We start from the raw sequence: 18,333 nt of genomic DNA, 5'->3' as shown, positions 1-18,333 counted from the left end.
AATGAAAGATAAGGATATTGTAAAACATGATCCTCTTATCTTGTTCACCACAATAGTGCTCTTACAGTCTAACTTTTAATCGCCGCAGTATTAGAAATCGTTTTGTGACTTGCTGGAAGTTCCAGCGGTGAATAGACGCCGGTGTCAACGAAAGCTTTACATTTGTATATCCTGATGAATCTGGAGAATATGGTTGAAAGTGAGGTATGTTTTTCACTTGAATGCAAATAAAAAATTCATTCATTTCTAAGATCATTTTGTAAAATTCATCGTCAATCGAATTTCGGAACATGGTTTCAAAAACAACCTACGAAAACATGGTCTTTTAGTCTTTCTGTTACGGAACATTTTGAAAAACTTATAGGGCCAAGGCACAAGCTCCATTTCAATCATATCATATTCAAATAATCAGAACATAGCATCTCCGGTACGTGAGATAAGTGAAACTTGTAATGTTGTACACGAATACACTTGCTCAACACAAATTATTTCTTTGCTGCAATCTACCCCTAACACAGAAAATTATAAATATACAAGCAAAAGTACATAGTTGCGACGAAATACCCTAACTCATAGGTTTATAGGTATAGAATATGCTAAATTCCCTTTAGGTTTCCACCCTCTATCTGTCGACTTATGTTTTATGAGATACTTATGTTTTTCAAGGTGATCAGACCTTGGCAAAAGACAGCAGTTCTATAAGTGTGGCGAAATTCTGAAACTAGCAACATTAAAAATTAATGTTAAAATTAAAATTCAAATTCAAATTCAAATTAAAATTACAATTAAATTAAAATGAATATTCCATGGAGTAGTTGTAATAGTTCTACGGATACAATGATGGTGAAAATATTACATAAACTACCATCAAAGGGAAGGATTGATGGGTCAAACTGATACGATTGACACTGATCAATCCGTTCGGTTTGCACACTGGATGTGTGTAAACTGTCTGAATCTTGTCGATTAATATTTGACGTAGTAATAAAATGTTCGTTATCCATGAATGTCACTTGAATTGAAGCAAGTTGTTCCGCAAAAATTAAATAGTGCAGGTACAACGCTGTTTACCAATCATTTTCTTTCTTTTTTCGCCTGCAGAAAATACAAACTGATGAAAATGCCGTTCACAAGGATGGGGAGAATAAAAGGACAGATTCGCTAGAACTACACAATGAAACTCCGGTGAGATCAGGGAGAATGACTCGACTCGAGTCGATGTTTTGAATAATGATTATTATTGCCCTTTAGCCAGAATTTGAACAATCTCGACCTAAATGGGGTTCAAAATGGGAATTTTTGATGTCCTGTATAGCGACCTCCGTTGGTCTTGGAAACATTTGGAGGTTTCCCTTCACCGCGTACACGAATGGTGGAGGAGCGTTCCTAATTCCTTACATTATTGTACTAATTGTAGTCGGCAAACCATTTTATTATCTCGAAGCTGCTCTCGGACAGTTCAGCAGCCGTTCTATCGTACAGGTATGGTCTGTAACGCCTGCGATGAAAGGTGAGTAGACCTTGTGATAATCAATTTTATTTCCATTCTCTATTCTTATACGTCAATTGGAAGGACAGAAATTGAATTGATAATGAAACGCAGTAAACTGCATGTTGATTGATACGTCCGATGATTTACGGCTTGGGTGAAACCATGTAAAACCATAGATATGTTCAATATATCTATGGTAAAACTAACAAAGAGAATTGTTTCAGGCGTTGGCTGGGGTCATATGATTGCAGCATTTTGGGTCCTCAGCTATTATTGTTCCTTGATGGCCCTTACGATCTACTATCTGTTTGCCAGTTTTTCAGGGATTCTACCATGGTCCTATTGTCGCGAAGAATGGGGAGATAGTTGTGTTGCCGATTCGTCTGTCCCAAGTAATAGCAATACCACGGAACGATGGAGCTCCGCTGAACTATATTTTAGGTCAGTAGACGAAACATAAAATTGAAATCCATACGATAATTTGCTCGATGTAATTTGCAGACGGATAGTTCTACAGGAAGCGGATTCTATTGTCGATGGAATCGGTATTCCTTCATGGCAGTTATCTCTTTGCCTGGCATTCAGTTGGCTATGCATCTTCTTAGTGCAATTCCGTGGTGTCAAAAGTGCAGGCAAAGCGGCATACTTTTTAGCACTGTTCCCATACGCTATGATGATCATTCTTCTGATCAGAGCAGTCACTCTAGAGGGTGCAGGAGAAGGTATTTTGTTCTTTCTAACGCCAAAATGGGATAAACTGTTGGAACCAACAGTGTGGTATGCTGCTATAACCCAATGCTTTTTCTCTCTGACTGTCTGCCTTGGCGCCATTATAATGTTCTCATCTTACAACGGCTTTCGCCACACCCTTTACAGGTAGGTAATGTGCAATATAATGATTTGTTCATCCATGACTATTGAAATCATATCTTTTTTAGAACAAAACTTATGTGTAGTAGATAGTTTTCTTTTTTTGACGTAAGAAGTCACCAGAATTGACTCCTCGATTTTTCGAGTACAAAACAGATACTAAAGTTCTTGATTCCAAAAGTTCGAATATAGAACAAATGATTCGGATGAAAAATTTATACCAAAGGCTTTCCGTGTGAAGTCTGCATTGACCGTTCGACTGAATGTACTAATTGTAAATGCCGAGATGATCATCGAGGAACTTGTAAAAAGGGCAATTTGGAATTCCGATTCTTCACGCTCCAGAGGGAGAAACGTGTGAATATTATTAATAGTATCTGGCATTCCGCATTCTCCGTAAACACTCGGATATTTGTTCACACGGATCATGAATTTGTAATTATTTTCGTAAACAAATACTGGGAATAGTTCTGCGATCATATCCGTTATCTATGGTAATTACCAGAGTGCTCAAACGATCACAAAAAAAATCTAATATAACATTCATTTGCCAATGTAATCAATAATACGTTTCATCTACGTATATCCGAATCGGCTGATAGCTATCACAAATGCCGTGTAATCAACTCAATAAGAATGAGATACTGGTGTATTTATCTCCAATCTTAATTGGTGTATGATACACCCGCAGCTGCAAGTTAATCCACCACCATAGCGCTATTCCATGAATTTTAGTATCTCTATACGATAACCTGAGTCAGAGCCAAACGATGAACAACTCGTATAGATGTCCCAATATCCTAAAAATTCTCACTTTTAGCATCATCCTGCAGCATGGGCACGATGAGCAAAATTCTATCAATTTTCTTTGCGTGTAATAGATCAACGGTGTGATTCCAGGGATGTGATGATCGTCACAACATTGGACACTTTTACCAGTATCATGGCTGGCTGCACGGTATTCGGAATAATGGGCAATTTAGCCTACGAGACGAATGCCACAAGTATCGACTCGGTCGTTCGCAGCGGTTCGGGACTAGCCTTTATATCATATCCAGAAGCACTGGCACGATTTCCTGCGGTGCCTCAACTATTCTCAGCTTTATTCTTCATAATGATGTTTGTCTTGGGAGTCGGAAGCGGACAATCTCTTGTTGGTGTGATTAGCAGTGCAATCACCGATCGTTTCTCCAAATTAAAGCAGATTTACGTGGTCGCTGTAATTGTCATTATTGGGTTCTTCTTGGGACTGATTTACTGCACTCCAGTACGTTGATGACACCCCTTATAGAAATCTCTATATTTAGCAATACAGGAAAAGTGCCAATTTGTTACCCACTATTCCCTTTGTATTCAGGTACGGGGGTCGGTTCATCGTGACCCAATTGCAGGGATCATTTTCTTATCGCTTTTACGTATTCTCCACCCTTAATTGAAGGCCCTCTACCTTTTCCCATACTTGATCGAAATCCTATCTGACCCTAGTCCTTTTGTTCATCGGCTTTTTCTAAGTCCTTCCTTCTCTACTTCATCGTGGCTTGTCCGTCATTTTTTTTAACATATTATTTGTCATTGCTGAATCAATCAAATCTGCTTTACTCGCAAGACAGACAATTTGACTTTTAGAACCGAAATGTCATAACTATTTTAGGGAGGACAATGGATCTTGACCCTTGTTGATTTCTACAGTGGAAACATTTTGACAATCGTTGGAGTCGTGGAGGTCGTAACTATCTTCTGGATTTACGGCTTAACCAACTTTCTAAATGATATGGAGTTTATGGTGGGCTATAGGCCAGGTATTTATTGGCGAGCATGCTGGTTCGTGATAACACCTGTGCTAATGATAACCGTCGTAATCTACACTTTTATCGTTTACGAGGATGCCAAATACGATGGACAGGATTTTCCCCCAACTGCGTTAGGTATTCGTCAAATATCAGATAATCCTAAAAATACCATAGAAAAAAAAAACTATATTTGAGGATCGAATATGACAAACCCGACAATTCAATGTCATATAAATCAAACCATGTTCCTTCGGCTTAAACATATTGCAAATTACAGGTTTTGGATGGGCTATTTTGGGTACAGCAGTAGCTCAAATAGGTATTTGGATCATTTGGAACTTGATTCAAAATAGATCTTCGTCTTTTAGACTGGTGAGTAGATTAAAAAATGTCTTTATAGATTGACTCAGGCGAAAACAAAATTTTTCAGCTTCATGAAATATATTGAGTAAAGTCTTACGTGAAATATTAAAGATATCTTTGACCTACTTTTGATGTATCATTTCAGACACTAAGTAGAGCTTTTAGACCGTCTCATTCATGGGGACCGAAAGATCCGATTACATATCGAGAGTGGGAAGCCTTTAAAGAAGAAAAAAAACAGAAGTCTCCGGGTGGAATTGTCAATTTCTTTTTTGGATAAGAAATACAGAAATGTGAAGAATCTGAACATTTCCTTTATTATGACAAAATGCAGACAGACTACTATGTAAAATCCGGCCTTATTTCCAAACATTTTCAAATCTACAGTAGAATGATAATTTTTGAACTCCTTATTAAATCGCTATAACGTTTATTGAAGAGGGATGTACGTACATCTTATAATTGGTTGATTGTGAATTTCAAAAATAAAGTAATTTCCGGTAATATAACTGTTAAGTAAGTAGTAAATACATGGTGGAGCAGACCTTGTCGGTAGTGAGAAAATTTAGTTAGATCGAAGAAAGCTGCGCAACCAGACGGCAGAATTAAAAACTAACTCACAAATATCACAAAACAGTGCACAAAACCGAATGATCGGAATTCAAAGAATTTCAGTGCGTTTGATTTATACTATAGAATACAATTGTTGTACAACGATTGCACTGAAAATCAAATAAAAGTATATAAAATTTAATTAGAACTTGAAAACAGAGACGTATATTAAATCTATATGAATAAAATGCATTGTACGTTTGTGTATGCCCTATAGATTCAAAAACTGCTTGATCTGTTTCGCTGAAAATTTTACAGTTTGCTCTTATTAGCGCCCAGAGTGTGTAGAGAGCGGTTTGAATGGAACAAGATAGGTAGGATCCGATACGTAGCGGTTGTATTTTTTCAGCAACATAAATATGCCAGACTATATGAGATGTGTTATGATCTGGTCTTGAAATAAACAGATATCCTCTCAATCAGGTGTGCAGCTGTCGGACTGTTATGTATCTAAACTTACTTTAGTCTCAACGTAATGCGTTGCGCGATAACTTCCAAACGCCCAAACTTCCGTAAGTATCTCCAATGGCAAGCAGATCTCTGTAACAATAAATATGGCTTGCTAACAAAAAGTAGTAGTTCAATGCAGAGTGACGATACGAGCAACAGCCTCTTTCAATGACTATGGAGTCACACTCATAAGTCCGTTTTTCACTATTGCAATTACATACATTATAGAAAGGTTCAGATCGACTATACATGCATATAAATTGCTCGTGTACTTAGCTAGACATTACCTTTTTGTGTTGAACTTGAGGCAGCTTGTATCCTTCGAACTATTATCTAACAATGAATTGGTCACACTTTTACACGTTTCAAGATTGTAGAATGTAATGGTTTGGCCAGCGCCAAACGCTGCAATGATTTCTTGATTGCCGGGTACCCATGAAAGACCTATCGATGTATCCTCCACAAGTATTGTGTGCCAGGAAATAAACTGAAAGAGTTGTAAAGTGATATTCATATGCATACAAACCAATACTTGCAAGGTATGCAATTCATATCTATCTCGAGCAACAGGTACCTGCATCACGTTATAGATTCGTATTTCCTTGTCAGTTGCACTCGTGACAAACCTATCGCCCAATGCTGTAAACATGACAGATGTAATGCTACCCTGATGGCGTTCGTAATCGTTCACGACTGGGTCAAAGGTGTCAATAGTCCCTGTGAAATTTTTTATTCATCATTGCCCATAATTTTCGAATCTACTAGTAATAACCACTATCTCGAATTTTACAGGGTAAAAAACAGAATCAGGCATTGCTGATGTCCTACGCCCAATCGATAAAATATGTCCCACATGCCATACCTTCTATCGGGGCATCATGGTCAATGCTACACTGATACAAGCCCCCGCAGGATGTACCGATAACAAATGTTGTTGGATCTTTTGTTGAGAAATCGAGCGCAGTTACAGATAAACCACATTCATCTGCCCTTTCACGTCTGCCACTGACGCTTCGCGGTCTACTTTTTTCCATAGGATTATGTTCTTTGCCAATCTTTAACCTTTGATATAAAGACAACATAATAAATACTTCTACACAGATTTGCAACAGCACATTTTCAGTCTGCAAAATCTGTTTCAAAAATGGCATTACCTTCTGTGTAATTCGACAGTTGTGAAATTGGCTATGAATTTGTGAATGAAGATATATCCATCTCTACTTGCTGTGACCAGGGTCGACGCACTATTCAATAACTTTAGGTGCCATTGAAGTACAGACAAGGAATCACTGTGGCCACCCAATTGTATTGGGCATGATGTTTTGTCCTCTTTTAAGTTACAGACTAGCACATCTCCTGTAAATATCAGTATATTGTAGAATGATCAATGACTTGACAGAATATGGACAAACACCTAATGTGCATTCCTTTGTTGAGAAAAAGTATGAACGTCATTCATGCAATAGTCTATCTGCACCATTGAAAAGCCCTGCTGCAAGGATGGATGGTTCTGTTGGGTGATAAGCCAGAGTTGTGACACATGCGTTGACTTGTAGAGTTGTAGAAGATGCTGGCGCAGACTGATTTTCTGTTGTAATATTATAGAACTTTATTCTAGAAACATGGTCACACCATGTATCATGATATGTTGCACTATAGGATAGAGCCAGAGTCCCACCAGCAGCACTCCAACTGATACAGCTGATTTTTTTCTAGAAACACCATAACGGACATATAATCGAATTCTAAAATCAGGCTCAACAAATGTTAATGGATGAGTCACTTAATGTGTACATCAAGATCTGTTTCATCCAGTGTATTAAATTTGAATAGGAGTTTGGCACCAGCTGATGGCACTTCACCGATGCTGGGCTGATAATCATCTAGTGCTGTACTTCCATGCATCTCATCCAGTTCATCCATTACCAAAGGAGATACACGCTTCAGAAATTCTGCCAATTTATCGTAATCCACGTGCTGCATAGATTTATTCTGCGTAACGGTTTGAGACTGGAATATTTCACATCTTAGTTGAAAAATTATTAATGAGATGGTTGCTTCAAAAATTGCACCACTCTGACATCTAGGCAGGTAAATCACTAGTAGAAGTAACCAAAGTGAATTTGTCTCACCGCAGCATCATTGCGCTGGACAAGTTGACAGCCAAGCTCTTGGCAGACTACCTTCTCGGTCTGGATGCTCACCGTACCTTGTGACCTGGATTGGTGCTTGAGTTACCAATATATGTTCATGCTGCTACCTTATAAAATTATCAATGACTCTCTTACCTCTGCTCTAATATTTGCGATGAAAACCCAATTGGCCCGGAGGACTGGTCGTTAAACATACTTTGGCAATGATATTAGAACAAGCAATAATCAAATAGCGGCAACGACTGTCAACTACGTCAGTCAACCATGACAACAACGGCGATTCCGGCTATACACATCCATGATTCCGTATGTCCATGCCTCTAACCAACGAATTTAACCTTTTATCTATCACAGACGGCATCGCTCGCGCCGCATACTTTAAATATACGTTTGATTTATCAAAGATAGAAGTTTTTTGATCACAATTGAACGTCAGATAATGATGGACAGCGTTGGTTTCCAGGTCCGCTTAATAAACAACGAAAAGGTACGAACGAATATCGAGTTTACTTTCCATACGTTCAAACAAGCGTTCAATGAACTATGCATGGCATTGCAGTTTTGTCTCAATGACAATGTTGTCTTCATTATTACATAGGGTAAAGGCATTGTTGCAACGAGGTCGTTTAAGGAGGGCGAAGTCATATTTCAAGAAAAGCCGATAGTATGTTGTCAATTTTCATGGAATGCAGAATATGGATATTCTGCCTGTGACAATTGTTTGAAACCATTAGAAACAGCGACAGAAAATGTCAGGCGACTTACGGGCAAACCAGAGCTAGTATTGCCTTATCCTGAGTGTTGCCCAACAAAAAAGGAATTAATTGTCGCTTGTCCCGACTGTGAGGTCAAATATTGTTCGTCAGAATGTCAAGAGGAAAGCTTAGCTAGGTATGAGAAAAAAATACTGTGATTTCAGGTCAGTGATTGTGGATTATTTTATCCTTAATGCTAGTTAAATCTAGTAAATCTCTAGGTATCACCAAATCTTGTGCCTCCGATCGAGTATTCATGCCGAGAGAGAGCGTCACCCCTTATCCAGATTGAATGACACATGGAAGCAGATGCATTATCCCCCAGAGACTGCGACTGTGATGTTGCTAGCCAGAATGGTCTCTCTTGTAGAACAATCGTCTAACAAAGATGCTACCCTATCTACTTTTGATCAGTTCTGTCGTCGAGCTGTAAATGAAACACAGCAACTTTCTCACAATCTATTGGGTGAGAAATTCATGGACCAGATTGACCTGCTTAGAGAGATGGCCATCTCTACTCTCCCCATCCAATCTGTCCATCAGGTATAATGACTTTTGCACAGGGCTATATCTACAGTAGATTGATGTCCACGTATCGTTTTAGTGGTTTACCCCTCATGGATTCAGGAAAATTTTGGCACTAATCGGAACTAACGGACAAGGTATCGGGACGAGTGCATTCGGTGAATGGGTGAAAAACGTCTCGACATTGGAATTATCGGCCGACCAGAGGACACAAGTTCATGAATTGATAGTCCAAATTTATGATGATATGGAGGAAGGTATAGCCAGCTGTAGCATTTTTAACTTTACTGTAAGCAAGACATCACAGAACTCATCAAATTTTATTCACATTTGCAGTCGTTGGTTCGTTTTTAAACAATGAAGGATCAGGATTGTATGAGCTACAATCGGCTGCAAATCACAGTTGCCTCCCCAACGCCATAGTTGAATTTCCCTATTCTAACAGCACCTTGGTGCTGAAGGCTGCAAAGGATATACAAGCTGAAGAAGAGATTTGCCAAAGTTATTTGGATGAGTGCGCTTTGGAGAGGAGCAGATATTCTAGACAAAAGGCTCTCAGCTCTCTTTATCTATTCGTATGCAAATGTGATAAGTGTCTTTCCCAAGCTGACGATCCCAATGAAACTTCAGACGAGGATGAAGATGGGGATGAGGACGATGATGAAGACATGTGATTTGATTCGAGTAGCATGCTTTAACTGTTCTAATATTATGACCATGTTATACGGATAATAACTATTATGACACAGCGAATAAAGCAGAATTGATCAGAGTTGATTTGTAACAATGACGAGTAAATATATATTACTCCATAATTTTCAAGCATTGAGAGATACCCACCTATATGGCTCCTTTCGAATCTAAAATTTAAATTTCTTTTACATTTCTACGGAGTGACCTGCAAACATCTATCTAAAAATTTTTTGCGTTCACTCTAGTGAATTAAGGACTAATGATGTAAAAGATGAAATTTTGATAAGTAGCTTAAAAATAATCGCGTGGAAGTCAAGAACCAGGCACAAAAAGGTGCGGTTCTACGGGATTCCTTACAATTTCCGCGGTTTTTGGGTTTAAAACACATAAAGGTACAGTTTCATGCTTGACGCAGATTTCTAGCGTCAAATGTAGTCACGTGGTATCATTTTGACAGATGTGCCATCAAAATTATAAGTGGATAATCATCATCATCCATTCATTATGATCATCTGCAATCATAATCACAGATTTATTCTCAATTTTATCCCATTTTTTTTCATTTTTTTTCGGTTTTTTGATCAATTTTTCAATTAGCTCATCTCTCCAAGGCCGCAGAGACGCATAATGGTATGCAACGAAAGTTACACCATCCCAGATTTATTCCCAGATTATTTCCAATTTTTTTCGATTTTTCAAAATATTTTTCATTTGTGCCGGCTCTGGGTGGGTGTGGGCCCCCGAAATTAATTGTACGACACTACTTTTAGACTCCGCCCCTCTTCTCTAAGCCCCGCCCATCACGAGTACAGCTAGCACCATGTGGCGGAATTTTCGTGAACTAAAATCCCAAGTTTCTTGCCCCTTGACGTCAGGCCATGTATTGCGGGTCGAACATGTATTGCATCTATCATCAGGCACTCGAAAAAAAAGTCAAAACTTTTCCATTTTGGCCTTGGAGGAAAGTCAATACTTTTCCATTTTCGCCTCGGAAACAGTCAATGCTTTTGCGTTTTCGCCTCGAAAAAAAGGTCAATACTTTTGCGTTTTGGACACTGAGACGCTAATAGATGCACCCGCATTACACGCAATATCCGTTGACTGAAGATTGTTATCTTATCTTCAGTCAACGCAATATCATCAGTCGACGCAATAAATCTCCGACCCGCAATACATGGCCTGACGTCAAGGGGCAAGAAACCTGGGATTCTAGTTCTAGAAAACTCCGCCACATGGTGTTAGCTGTACTCGCAATGGGCGGGGCTTATATAAAAGGGGCGGAGCTTAACAATAATGCCGTACAATTAATTTCTGGGGCCCGCACCCACCCAGAGCCGGCACAAATGAAAAATATTTTGAAAAATCGGAAAAAATTAGAAAAAATCTGGGAATAAATCTGGAATGGTGTAACTTTCGTTGGGAAACTTGGGTTTTCATTGCTCTTCAAATTCCTGAAAGGAAACCTCTCATTACATCGTCCCATTAACAATATCAGTCAAGTTTTCAAAGCGCCTTGCAAGATGGCAAGTCACGCTAGTTAATGCACACCATGGAACATGGAACATGGAAACATGTAACATGCAATTCCTCGTCCTCGCGCTATATACCCGTGTGAGCAGCGTCAGATTTGAAACATTTCTGCTGATCGAAATCGAAGAAATGCTCCCAAAGTCTAGCGATCAGGGATCTGCTTGAAGAAGCTTCGAGTTCCTTCTCGGCTGTGTGCTGTAGGCTCTGAGTTCTGTAATGCATAATAATACACAAATAAGTATCGCATTACCAAATCAAATAGAAATCAAAATATAAATCGTACTGTAATAATGTCGTATCTTCGACGAAATCACACCCCGGTATCCTAACCGCCAAGTAAGTGATGTATCCAGACGCCAAAACATGAGAAAACCCACGCTTTGAAGTAAAGAAATGTCTATCCCAAATCGAAATATCAAGAAGACGTGATAATTCATTGCCCATGAAGCCGATTAAAGGCGGGAACGACTGGCGAGTGCCATGCAGCACGATATTCGGTTGTAGAAAAGTTCAAAAAAGTTGATAAATCACACCTCACTATTGTACTTAGTAGAAAAGTCGGAGATCTGGTACGAATGCTTCCGGATATTCATACATACTGATTATCACACGTCTCAGAATACGATATTGTAAGGTGTAATCAAACGAGAAGCCAGCTACTTTGTGCGAGGTAGAAGATTCGAAGTTCGACGAGGCAATGGCGGTGCTGCGCAAAAGCTCTGCCGCGTAGGGGTGCGCGTTGGTTCGAAACTTTTACCAACGCTTCCACTAACTGATTCAATGTATCATAATGTTTTTATCCATTTGATCAAACAGCGTTACACCCAGATAGGGTCGGAGGTTGTAATTAGTTTTTGTAAATTTGGATTCCGACATTATAGCAGGGATAGTTAAATGAGCAACGAGTTACTTGGAGACGATTCGAAGTTCAAAGAGTCAATGGCGCCGCTGCACCAGCGCTCGGTATAGGGCCACCAGCGCCAATAGGGCCACTTGTCAGAGCGTTCTCAGAGTCAGTTAGGTTTTCTCGCAGTTCGTCTTTTGGTAACAAGGACTTATTACTTCTCATGATAAGCGGTGTGTCCAACTAGACAGGGTGTGAGTTTGAAGTTACTCAACAATCTGTTGTATATTCTTGTGATTTGTGAGAGTTAACACTTCCGTAAAAATGAGATAAAATAACCTACTGTAAACCTAGTGTCGGCTAGGTAAACGTTAATAATGGCAGCAGCGAGTCCGACCCCGCAGGATTTACAAAGAAAACTTTACTTCCTCGTGGAGCAGTTGCAACAAATGGCAAGCGAGCTGCCTTCAAAGTACCAGATGCGTTTACCGTACGAACTCCTGTCTGGACTTGCAAATTCTTTGCTCAATGACACCATTTTTGAAATAGTCAAAGGACTGATGGAAATCCAACACGTTACGGAAAAGCATTTATTCCAGCAGCGCCTACAATTGTTGAACCAGCAAAAAATTGAAATTCAAGAAGGACTCTCCTCGCTTGCACTCGATGAGGAAAAGAGAATTGCAACAAAGTTGGCTCTGCAAAAGCGACACAAGGATGAACTCCGACAAACTGATATGAAACTGGTTTTGCAACTGGATCAGAAGGTTTCTGATCAACAAGGTATTTTGGAAAAGGCTGGAGTGCCTGGTTTCTACGTTACTAACAACCCAACAGAGATTCAAGTACAAATGCGGCTCTGTGACTTCATCATTAGACTCAGCAAAATGAAAATACCATGTTAAATCAACGAAAATATATTAGAGAGGCTGAAGATGCCTTGCGAAGTAAGATTGGTATTTAAAATGATTTATTGCACGACTTTATGCTGAAATAAATACATCGCCATATTTTCACATCAAATTACCTTTACTCTTTTTTTTAGATTCTTTTATAATAGAAAATAGAGACAAGTTTTTTCTTAGATGCTATTGCTAGTAAGCTAGATCGTAGTCGGCTTAACATGACGCCACCAAAGATTACTTGAACAGGAGTTTCAGGGTGAGAGTGGGCGCATTTAGTCTGTCAACAGTTGAATTTCTTAAACCCGACTCTTAATATGGCCAGACAGCTATGAATTACTTGATTGACATTGATCCAATGCCGATAACAAATTCGAAATCAAGTGTATTGATACCATATACGTCCAACACAAAACTTAGAACTCTTTACATATTTACAATTGTTTGGAAAGTCATAAGCTTGAGAAAACTAACTGATTTGAACCTCAACTTAATACTCGTTTCGGTTGCGAGATTTTCCAACTACAGGAAATATTTCAACCGTGCATGAACCCTTGTTCCTTATCGGGAATCAATTCAAATTTGTAGCATGCAGATGATCATTGATGCAGTTTTTCCTCATCAACATGGCATTTGTATTTTGTTCGGTGATTCAGATTGTGAGGCTTGGATGCTGAGCGTGGAGTTCGCGTGTATCGGATCACTTGATCCCTCAAGGAAGCAAATTCTATAAACATCATCGAACGTTGAAGCAAAATGTACCTCCAGACCTTCTGTTATGTACTTGGGAAGATCGTCAAAATCTTTTTTGTTTTCTTCAGGTAAGATTATGCAAGTTACGCCGACTCGTTTTGCCTGGAAACGATAAGAAAAAAGTGCAATTAATGAATCCTTCCTTCTCAAGTAAAAAAAAAAGTCTATTCCTACCGCGATTGTCTTTTCCTTGATGCCACCAACGGGAAGGATCTTCCCTGTAAGACTCAACTCGCCGGTCATCGCTAAGTTTTGCCTGATAGATTGATTTTTAGCAAGCGAGACCAAAGCCACAGCAATAGTTGCACCAGCGCTGGGTCCATCCTTGGGTGTTGCACCTTCTGGTACATGTAGGTGCAGATGCGCATCGTAGAGGAATGTATTTGTCTGATCTTCCTTGCTTATGAAGTTTCTAGCAACAGTCATCGCTATCCTAGTGGATTCTTTCATCACATCCCCTAGATGACCAGTTATTTCAAACGTGCCTTCTAGTTTTTTATCAAGGACTGGTTTCCTCACCGTAGTCTCGATAAATAAAGTAGATCCACCCATGGCGGTCCAAGCCAATCCCATTACGACACCCGGCGGTGTAACGGCATACATTCTGTCTTGGTTGTAGACCGGTTTTCCCACAAATTCTTGCAGGTTTCCGCAGGTCAAGTCAACCTTTTTCGTTTCATTTTTGACGACTTTGAATGCCACTTTGCGAGCAACTTTCTCAATGTGTTTCTGTAAATTTCTCACCCCTGACTCGCGACAGTAGGATTTTATCAAGAGATTCAAAGCCTCGTCTTCGATGATCATCTGAGTTGCAGAGAGACCGGAGTCCCGCATTGCTTGTGGTACCAAGTACTGTTTTGCAATTGCTAATTTCTCCTCAGCAACGTATCCTGACATGTCGATCATCTCCATTCTATCTCTGAGTGGCTCTGGAATTGTATCTAGAATATTGGCGGTGCAAATGAACAAGACTTTTGACAAATCCACTGGTACGTCAAGATAATGATCCAAGAAATTTGCATTTTGTTCAGGATCCAACATTTCCAGAAGAGCCGAAGCCGGATCCCCTTGATGTCCCCTGAAATAATAACCGTTGGAGTTATGTAGGCATTTGATAGGTGCAAGAAGACCATGTAGCATTATGGAGATTGTTTTCTTTTCACGTAACACAAGTATAACATAACTGGCATTTTGACTTCACTGATTTAGAAGTTTAGATCTGGGCGGACCTAGTTGACTTGTAACAGATATTTCGCATAGAAGAAAAGCATCAGAACTCCTAAAGAAAATTACCACTGAAATCTGAAAAGCCACTTACTTGCCGATTTTGTCCACCTCATCTATGAGGACAAGGGGATTTTCCGTCTTGGTTTTCTTTAAACACTGTATTATTTTTCCAGGCATTGCTCCAACATACGTTCTCCTGTGTCCTTTGATTTCTGCCACATCTGTCATACCTCCGACGCTGAAACGGAAGTATTCCCTGTTCAGAGCACGAGCTATAGATCTTGCTATGGAGGTCTTTCCAACACCTGGTGGCCCATGGAAACAAAGAATCTTTCCTTGGGTCGAACCCTTCAACTGACTGACAGCGATGAATTCTGTATTAGAAACCAAAGCAGAAAAAGAGTCAAGAGAGGAGTCAAAGCAGGCGAATAGAGTTCGGTCGCAGCTATGCCGCATTTTAAAAAGGATGGATGCCCCATGATAAAGGAATATATATTTGAATTTCATATCGCGCATCCAGATGAGCCTGAACAACGTTCATTGGCGAACGAAACAATGGCCATCTTACCGAGGATTCTCTTCTTTATGTCCTCCATACCATAGTGGTCTTGGTCTAAGATTTCTACTGCTTGCTCAAGATTTAGATTTTCAGGGCTGGTCATCCCCCAAGGCATTGACGTCAGCCAATCTAGATAATTCCTCGTGACGCTGAAATATATTTCAAAATAGTTAGAGTTGCAGATGTCCTTAAATAGTTTTGTTTTATCGTAATAACTAGCAGATGGTAAGACGCACTTAAATTCGCTACTGTGACTTTCGAGAAAGCTCAGTTTATTCAGTTCCTCGTCTAAAACATCCATAACTGGTTTCGGCACAACCTTCTGTTTAATCCGTTCCCTGTACTTTTCCTCAATCGCATCTTTGTCATCTTTTTCCAATCCCAACTCTTTCTTTATTACTTTCAACTGTTCGTGGAGTATGTACTTTCTGTGCTGCTGCTTCACCTTCTCCTCAACCTCCCTACCAATCTTCTGCTGCAGTTTACTTAACTCATATTCTTTTTTCAACAGTGCCAAAGACAACATCAACCTTTTTGGAATCTAGAACCAAAGAGGTATCATAAAGCAACAAATCCCATAAATCGTGTGGTCATTTATTTGTGGATTATACTTCTGATATCGCTAATGTTAAGGCTACATCATACTTGCAACACACATTATTTGGAGCCAAAAATTAATTAAACCATTGATAACTTACGTCCACTTCTTCGAGAACTTGTTGCAACTCTTGGGCATCGGCTCCAGTTAACGCGGCTCCCAGGTCACTGAGATAAACGGGATTATCAACAACCCTTTGACCCTGATGCAACATCTGTTGAAGCGATTCTCTGTACAATGGATTCATGCTGATTATATCACGGATCGTCTTTATTACTTCTTGGGTCAATGCCTGCCAATTGAAAATTTCGGTTTTAAGAATCTATCTCAGGTGATGATTGAATCAGTGAACAGTCGAATTTCTTATGATTATGGTAAGTTGTTTCACCCTACAAACCTTGATTTCTTCGGTTTGCCTGAACTTTTCATGCGTAACATTGACAACTTCAACCATAAGCAATGGTTGTGGTTCAGTAGGTGTTTCCTCCGTCGATATTTTTGCTTCCGTAGATTCAGTAATTTTTTCATCATTTTTAAGTACCTGCTCTGGCTTGTCAGCTGAATTCACCGACTTACCCTCAATCTTTTTCCGTTGTGCTGCCCTACGGTTCTTCTTACCACTGCTCATAGTGTCTTCTACAGGGACGTTAATTGTGGTATTTAGTAGGGGAAACGTCAGTTTCATCTCTGTGCAAAGCAGGCAGCCCAATCGTTAGAATGTACAACAATGTTGGCAGGTTTGGAACATTGTATACAGCTATGGTTGAGTTGACGTTGGGTCGCTGCTTTTGAAGCTAAGTAATAGACTTAAAATTGTTTCAGGAAAGTTTCCACATGTTCCAATAATTCAGTCTGTGTTCTATAAGAATGTGTAGGCGTACCTTGGGGTGGTTTACTTGAGAAGTCTTCTAGAATTTGACCAGTAATCTTGACACGTCTGTGGGCCATCACGACTAACCTGAGTCTGTCGCCCAAGTCCTGTACTTCATGTATCTGTGCAAAAGTTCCAACCGAGTAAACTTCATCCAGATTCTGAACAACTTCTGCCTCATTTCTATCACAAAATAAACCATAACAATTTACATGATACTTATCATGCTGATGTTTGGAAAACAGATATGGCAAAAAATTGACCAGCGATCAATAATATTCCTTACTCTTCACTTCTCTTCAAAAATATCCCAACGTACGGCTGATTCAGCTTGACCTTCCGGCGTATCAGGTCTATCAGTACAGGGTTAGATAACTCGATCAGTTTGATGAATCTTGGAAATACAGGATTTCTGTTTATCGCTATGACGGGTAGCTGTGGCCAGACTTCGGGAACAACCACGGTTGCTGGTAAAGCAGTGGGAAAATCTTCGGATAGTTCAGGTTCACTTTCACTACACAGATAATAAGAATTGTAATATGCAGTGCATCATTGAAAAAGGATTATTCTTGAAATCAAACAAACAGGCTAATAAGAAATTGAGCTGCAGGTATGGTCATAGACAGTAGATGTATTTAATGAGGTCAATGATTCTTCAAGTATGGGTTTACCCCCAAGCTTAGGTACTGTTTTGAGTTGGTACGCTAACTGCGGTCGCTCTGTCCTTGTGGGAAAGTACAGTAGGATCTGGTGTATGAATTGTTAAAAACATGAATAAACGAGTGTATAATTTTACTTGGTGGGTGGGTCTCTGTCGCCGGACTTGTTGGAAGATGAAAACTCCCGAACGACAAACCCGGGGATCTGGATACGTGATCTCAGCGTGTGTTCCACTCGCCCAAGAGTGGTTGTTTCTCCAAGGAATATTCGTTGACTTTCCTTTTTACGGGCAACGGCAACGGCGAATCCCGTTGGGATATGGGATGAATGTTGGAGTTTGTTGTAGAAGGTTCGATTCCATGTGACACGGTAACGATAGACCGGCAATAAACTCCGCTGCATACCACTCACACATATTCGCATTTTGAATAATGTTCTTATGTTTACGTACGGTATAACCAAACGTGCTATTAATAATGCTCGTCGAAGGGTGCAGATCAAAGTGAGAAACCCGTGTTGAAAAATAACATCTTAACGAGCGAATGTACCAGAATGAACGAGGTTAAAAACACATTGGATCTTCAGTCACGCACGAATAGGGGTTGATCATCGGCGAAATGAATAAGCTTTGGCGCCAGCGACCAAGAAGCACTACGAACAAGCACGAGTAAGCACAACTATATTCT

The 18,333-nt window shown here is 39.7% G+C and overlaps 6 protein-coding genes across 9 annotated transcripts; 3 read left to right on the top strand and 3 right to left on the bottom strand.

The window, feature by feature from the left end:
* Positions 1-68: 68 nt before the first annotated feature.
* Positions 69-4,848, top strand: LOC105689439 (sodium-dependent nutrient amino acid transporter 1-like). The gene is made up of 9 exons (XM_012406447.3): positions 69-204; positions 1,102-1,185; positions 1,252-1,510; positions 1,717-1,933; positions 1,994-2,368; positions 3,263-3,629; positions 4,014-4,287; positions 4,430-4,524; positions 4,661-4,848. The coding sequence occupies exons 1-9, from the start codon at positions 175-177 to the stop codon at positions 4,793-4,795; spliced, it is 1,836 nt and encodes a 611-aa protein (XP_012261870.2). The 5' UTR covers positions 69-174; the 3' UTR covers positions 4,796-4,848.
* Positions 4,810-8,007, bottom strand: LOC105689440 (cytoplasmic dynein 2 intermediate chain 2-like). 3 transcript variants are annotated; one of them, XM_012406450.3, is made up of 9 exons: positions 7,866-8,007; positions 7,710-7,794; positions 7,372-7,587; positions 7,055-7,289; positions 6,732-6,933; positions 6,440-6,639; positions 6,152-6,294; positions 5,865-6,064; positions 4,810-5,667 (listed from the first exon to the last, which is right to left on the bottom strand). In XM_012406450.3, the coding sequence occupies exons 1-9, from the start codon at positions 7,922-7,924 to the stop codon at positions 5,595-5,597; spliced, it is 1,413 nt and encodes a 470-aa protein (XP_012261873.2). In that variant the 5' UTR covers positions 7,925-8,007; the 3' UTR covers positions 4,810-5,594. The 3 variants fall into 3 exon arrangements, with proteins under 3 accessions (XP_012261873.2, XP_048507019.1, XP_020709904.2); XM_048651062.1 differs by having other exon boundaries at positions 6,152-6,216; XM_020854245.2 differs by having other exon boundaries at positions 7,710-7,805; positions 7,866-8,005.
* Positions 8,008-8,024: 17 nt separating this feature from the next.
* On the top strand, positions 8,025-9,782 carry LOC105689441 (histone-lysine N-trimethyltransferase SMYD5). The gene is made up of 5 exons (XM_012406451.3): positions 8,025-8,217; positions 8,329-8,621; positions 8,707-9,028; positions 9,090-9,267; positions 9,347-9,782. Exons 1-5 carry the CDS (start codon positions 8,170-8,172, stop codon positions 9,682-9,684), a joined length of 1,179 nt encoding a protein of 392 aa, XP_012261874.2. The 5' UTR covers positions 8,025-8,169; the 3' UTR covers positions 9,685-9,782.
* Positions 9,783-11,114: 1,332 nt separating this feature from the next.
* LOC125500021 lies at positions 11,115-12,050 on the bottom strand. The gene is made up of 2 exons (XM_048651049.1): positions 11,517-12,050; positions 11,115-11,444 (listed from the first exon to the last, which is right to left on the bottom strand). The coding sequence occupies exons 1-2, from the start codon at positions 11,675-11,677 to the stop codon at positions 11,303-11,305; spliced, it is 303 nt and encodes a 100-aa protein (XP_048507006.1). The 5' UTR covers positions 11,678-12,050; the 3' UTR covers positions 11,115-11,302.
* A 198-nt stretch (positions 12,051-12,248) lies between these two features.
* On the top strand, positions 12,249-14,132 carry LOC105689404 (gonadal protein gdl). The gene is made up of 2 exons (XM_012406394.3): positions 12,249-13,024; positions 13,636-14,132. Exon 1 carries the CDS (start codon positions 12,455-12,457, stop codon positions 12,980-12,982), a length of 528 nt encoding a protein of 175 aa, XP_012261817.1. The 5' UTR covers positions 12,249-12,454; the 3' UTR covers positions 12,983-13,024; positions 13,636-14,132.
* Positions 13,031-18,246, bottom strand: LOC105689400 (lon protease homolog, mitochondrial). 2 transcript variants are annotated; one of them, XM_012406386.3, is made up of 10 exons: positions 17,784-18,246; positions 17,274-17,501; positions 16,998-17,170; positions 16,514-16,803; positions 16,217-16,408; positions 15,755-16,059; positions 15,528-15,667; positions 15,051-15,333; positions 13,907-14,810; positions 13,031-13,834 (listed from the first exon to the last, which is right to left on the bottom strand). In XM_012406386.3, the coding sequence occupies exons 1-10, from the start codon at positions 18,068-18,070 to the stop codon at positions 13,601-13,603; spliced, it is 3,036 nt and encodes a 1,011-aa protein (XP_012261809.2). In that variant the 5' UTR covers positions 18,071-18,246; the 3' UTR covers positions 13,031-13,600. The 2 variants fall into 2 exon arrangements, with proteins under 2 accessions (XP_012261809.2, XP_012261810.2); XM_012406387.3 differs by having other exon boundaries at positions 16,514-16,752; positions 17,784-18,245.
* Positions 18,247-18,333: the final 87 nt, after the last annotated feature.

Source organism: Athalia rosae, chromosome 2 (genome assembly GCF_917208135.1).
Source record: "Athalia rosae chromosome 2, iyAthRosa1.1, whole genome shotgun sequence".
NCBI lineage: Eukaryota > Metazoa > Arthropoda > Insecta > Hymenoptera > Athaliidae > Athalia > Athalia rosae.
Note: the sequence above shows the minus strand (reverse complement) of the source record. Positions and strands in the feature narration are given on the sequence as shown.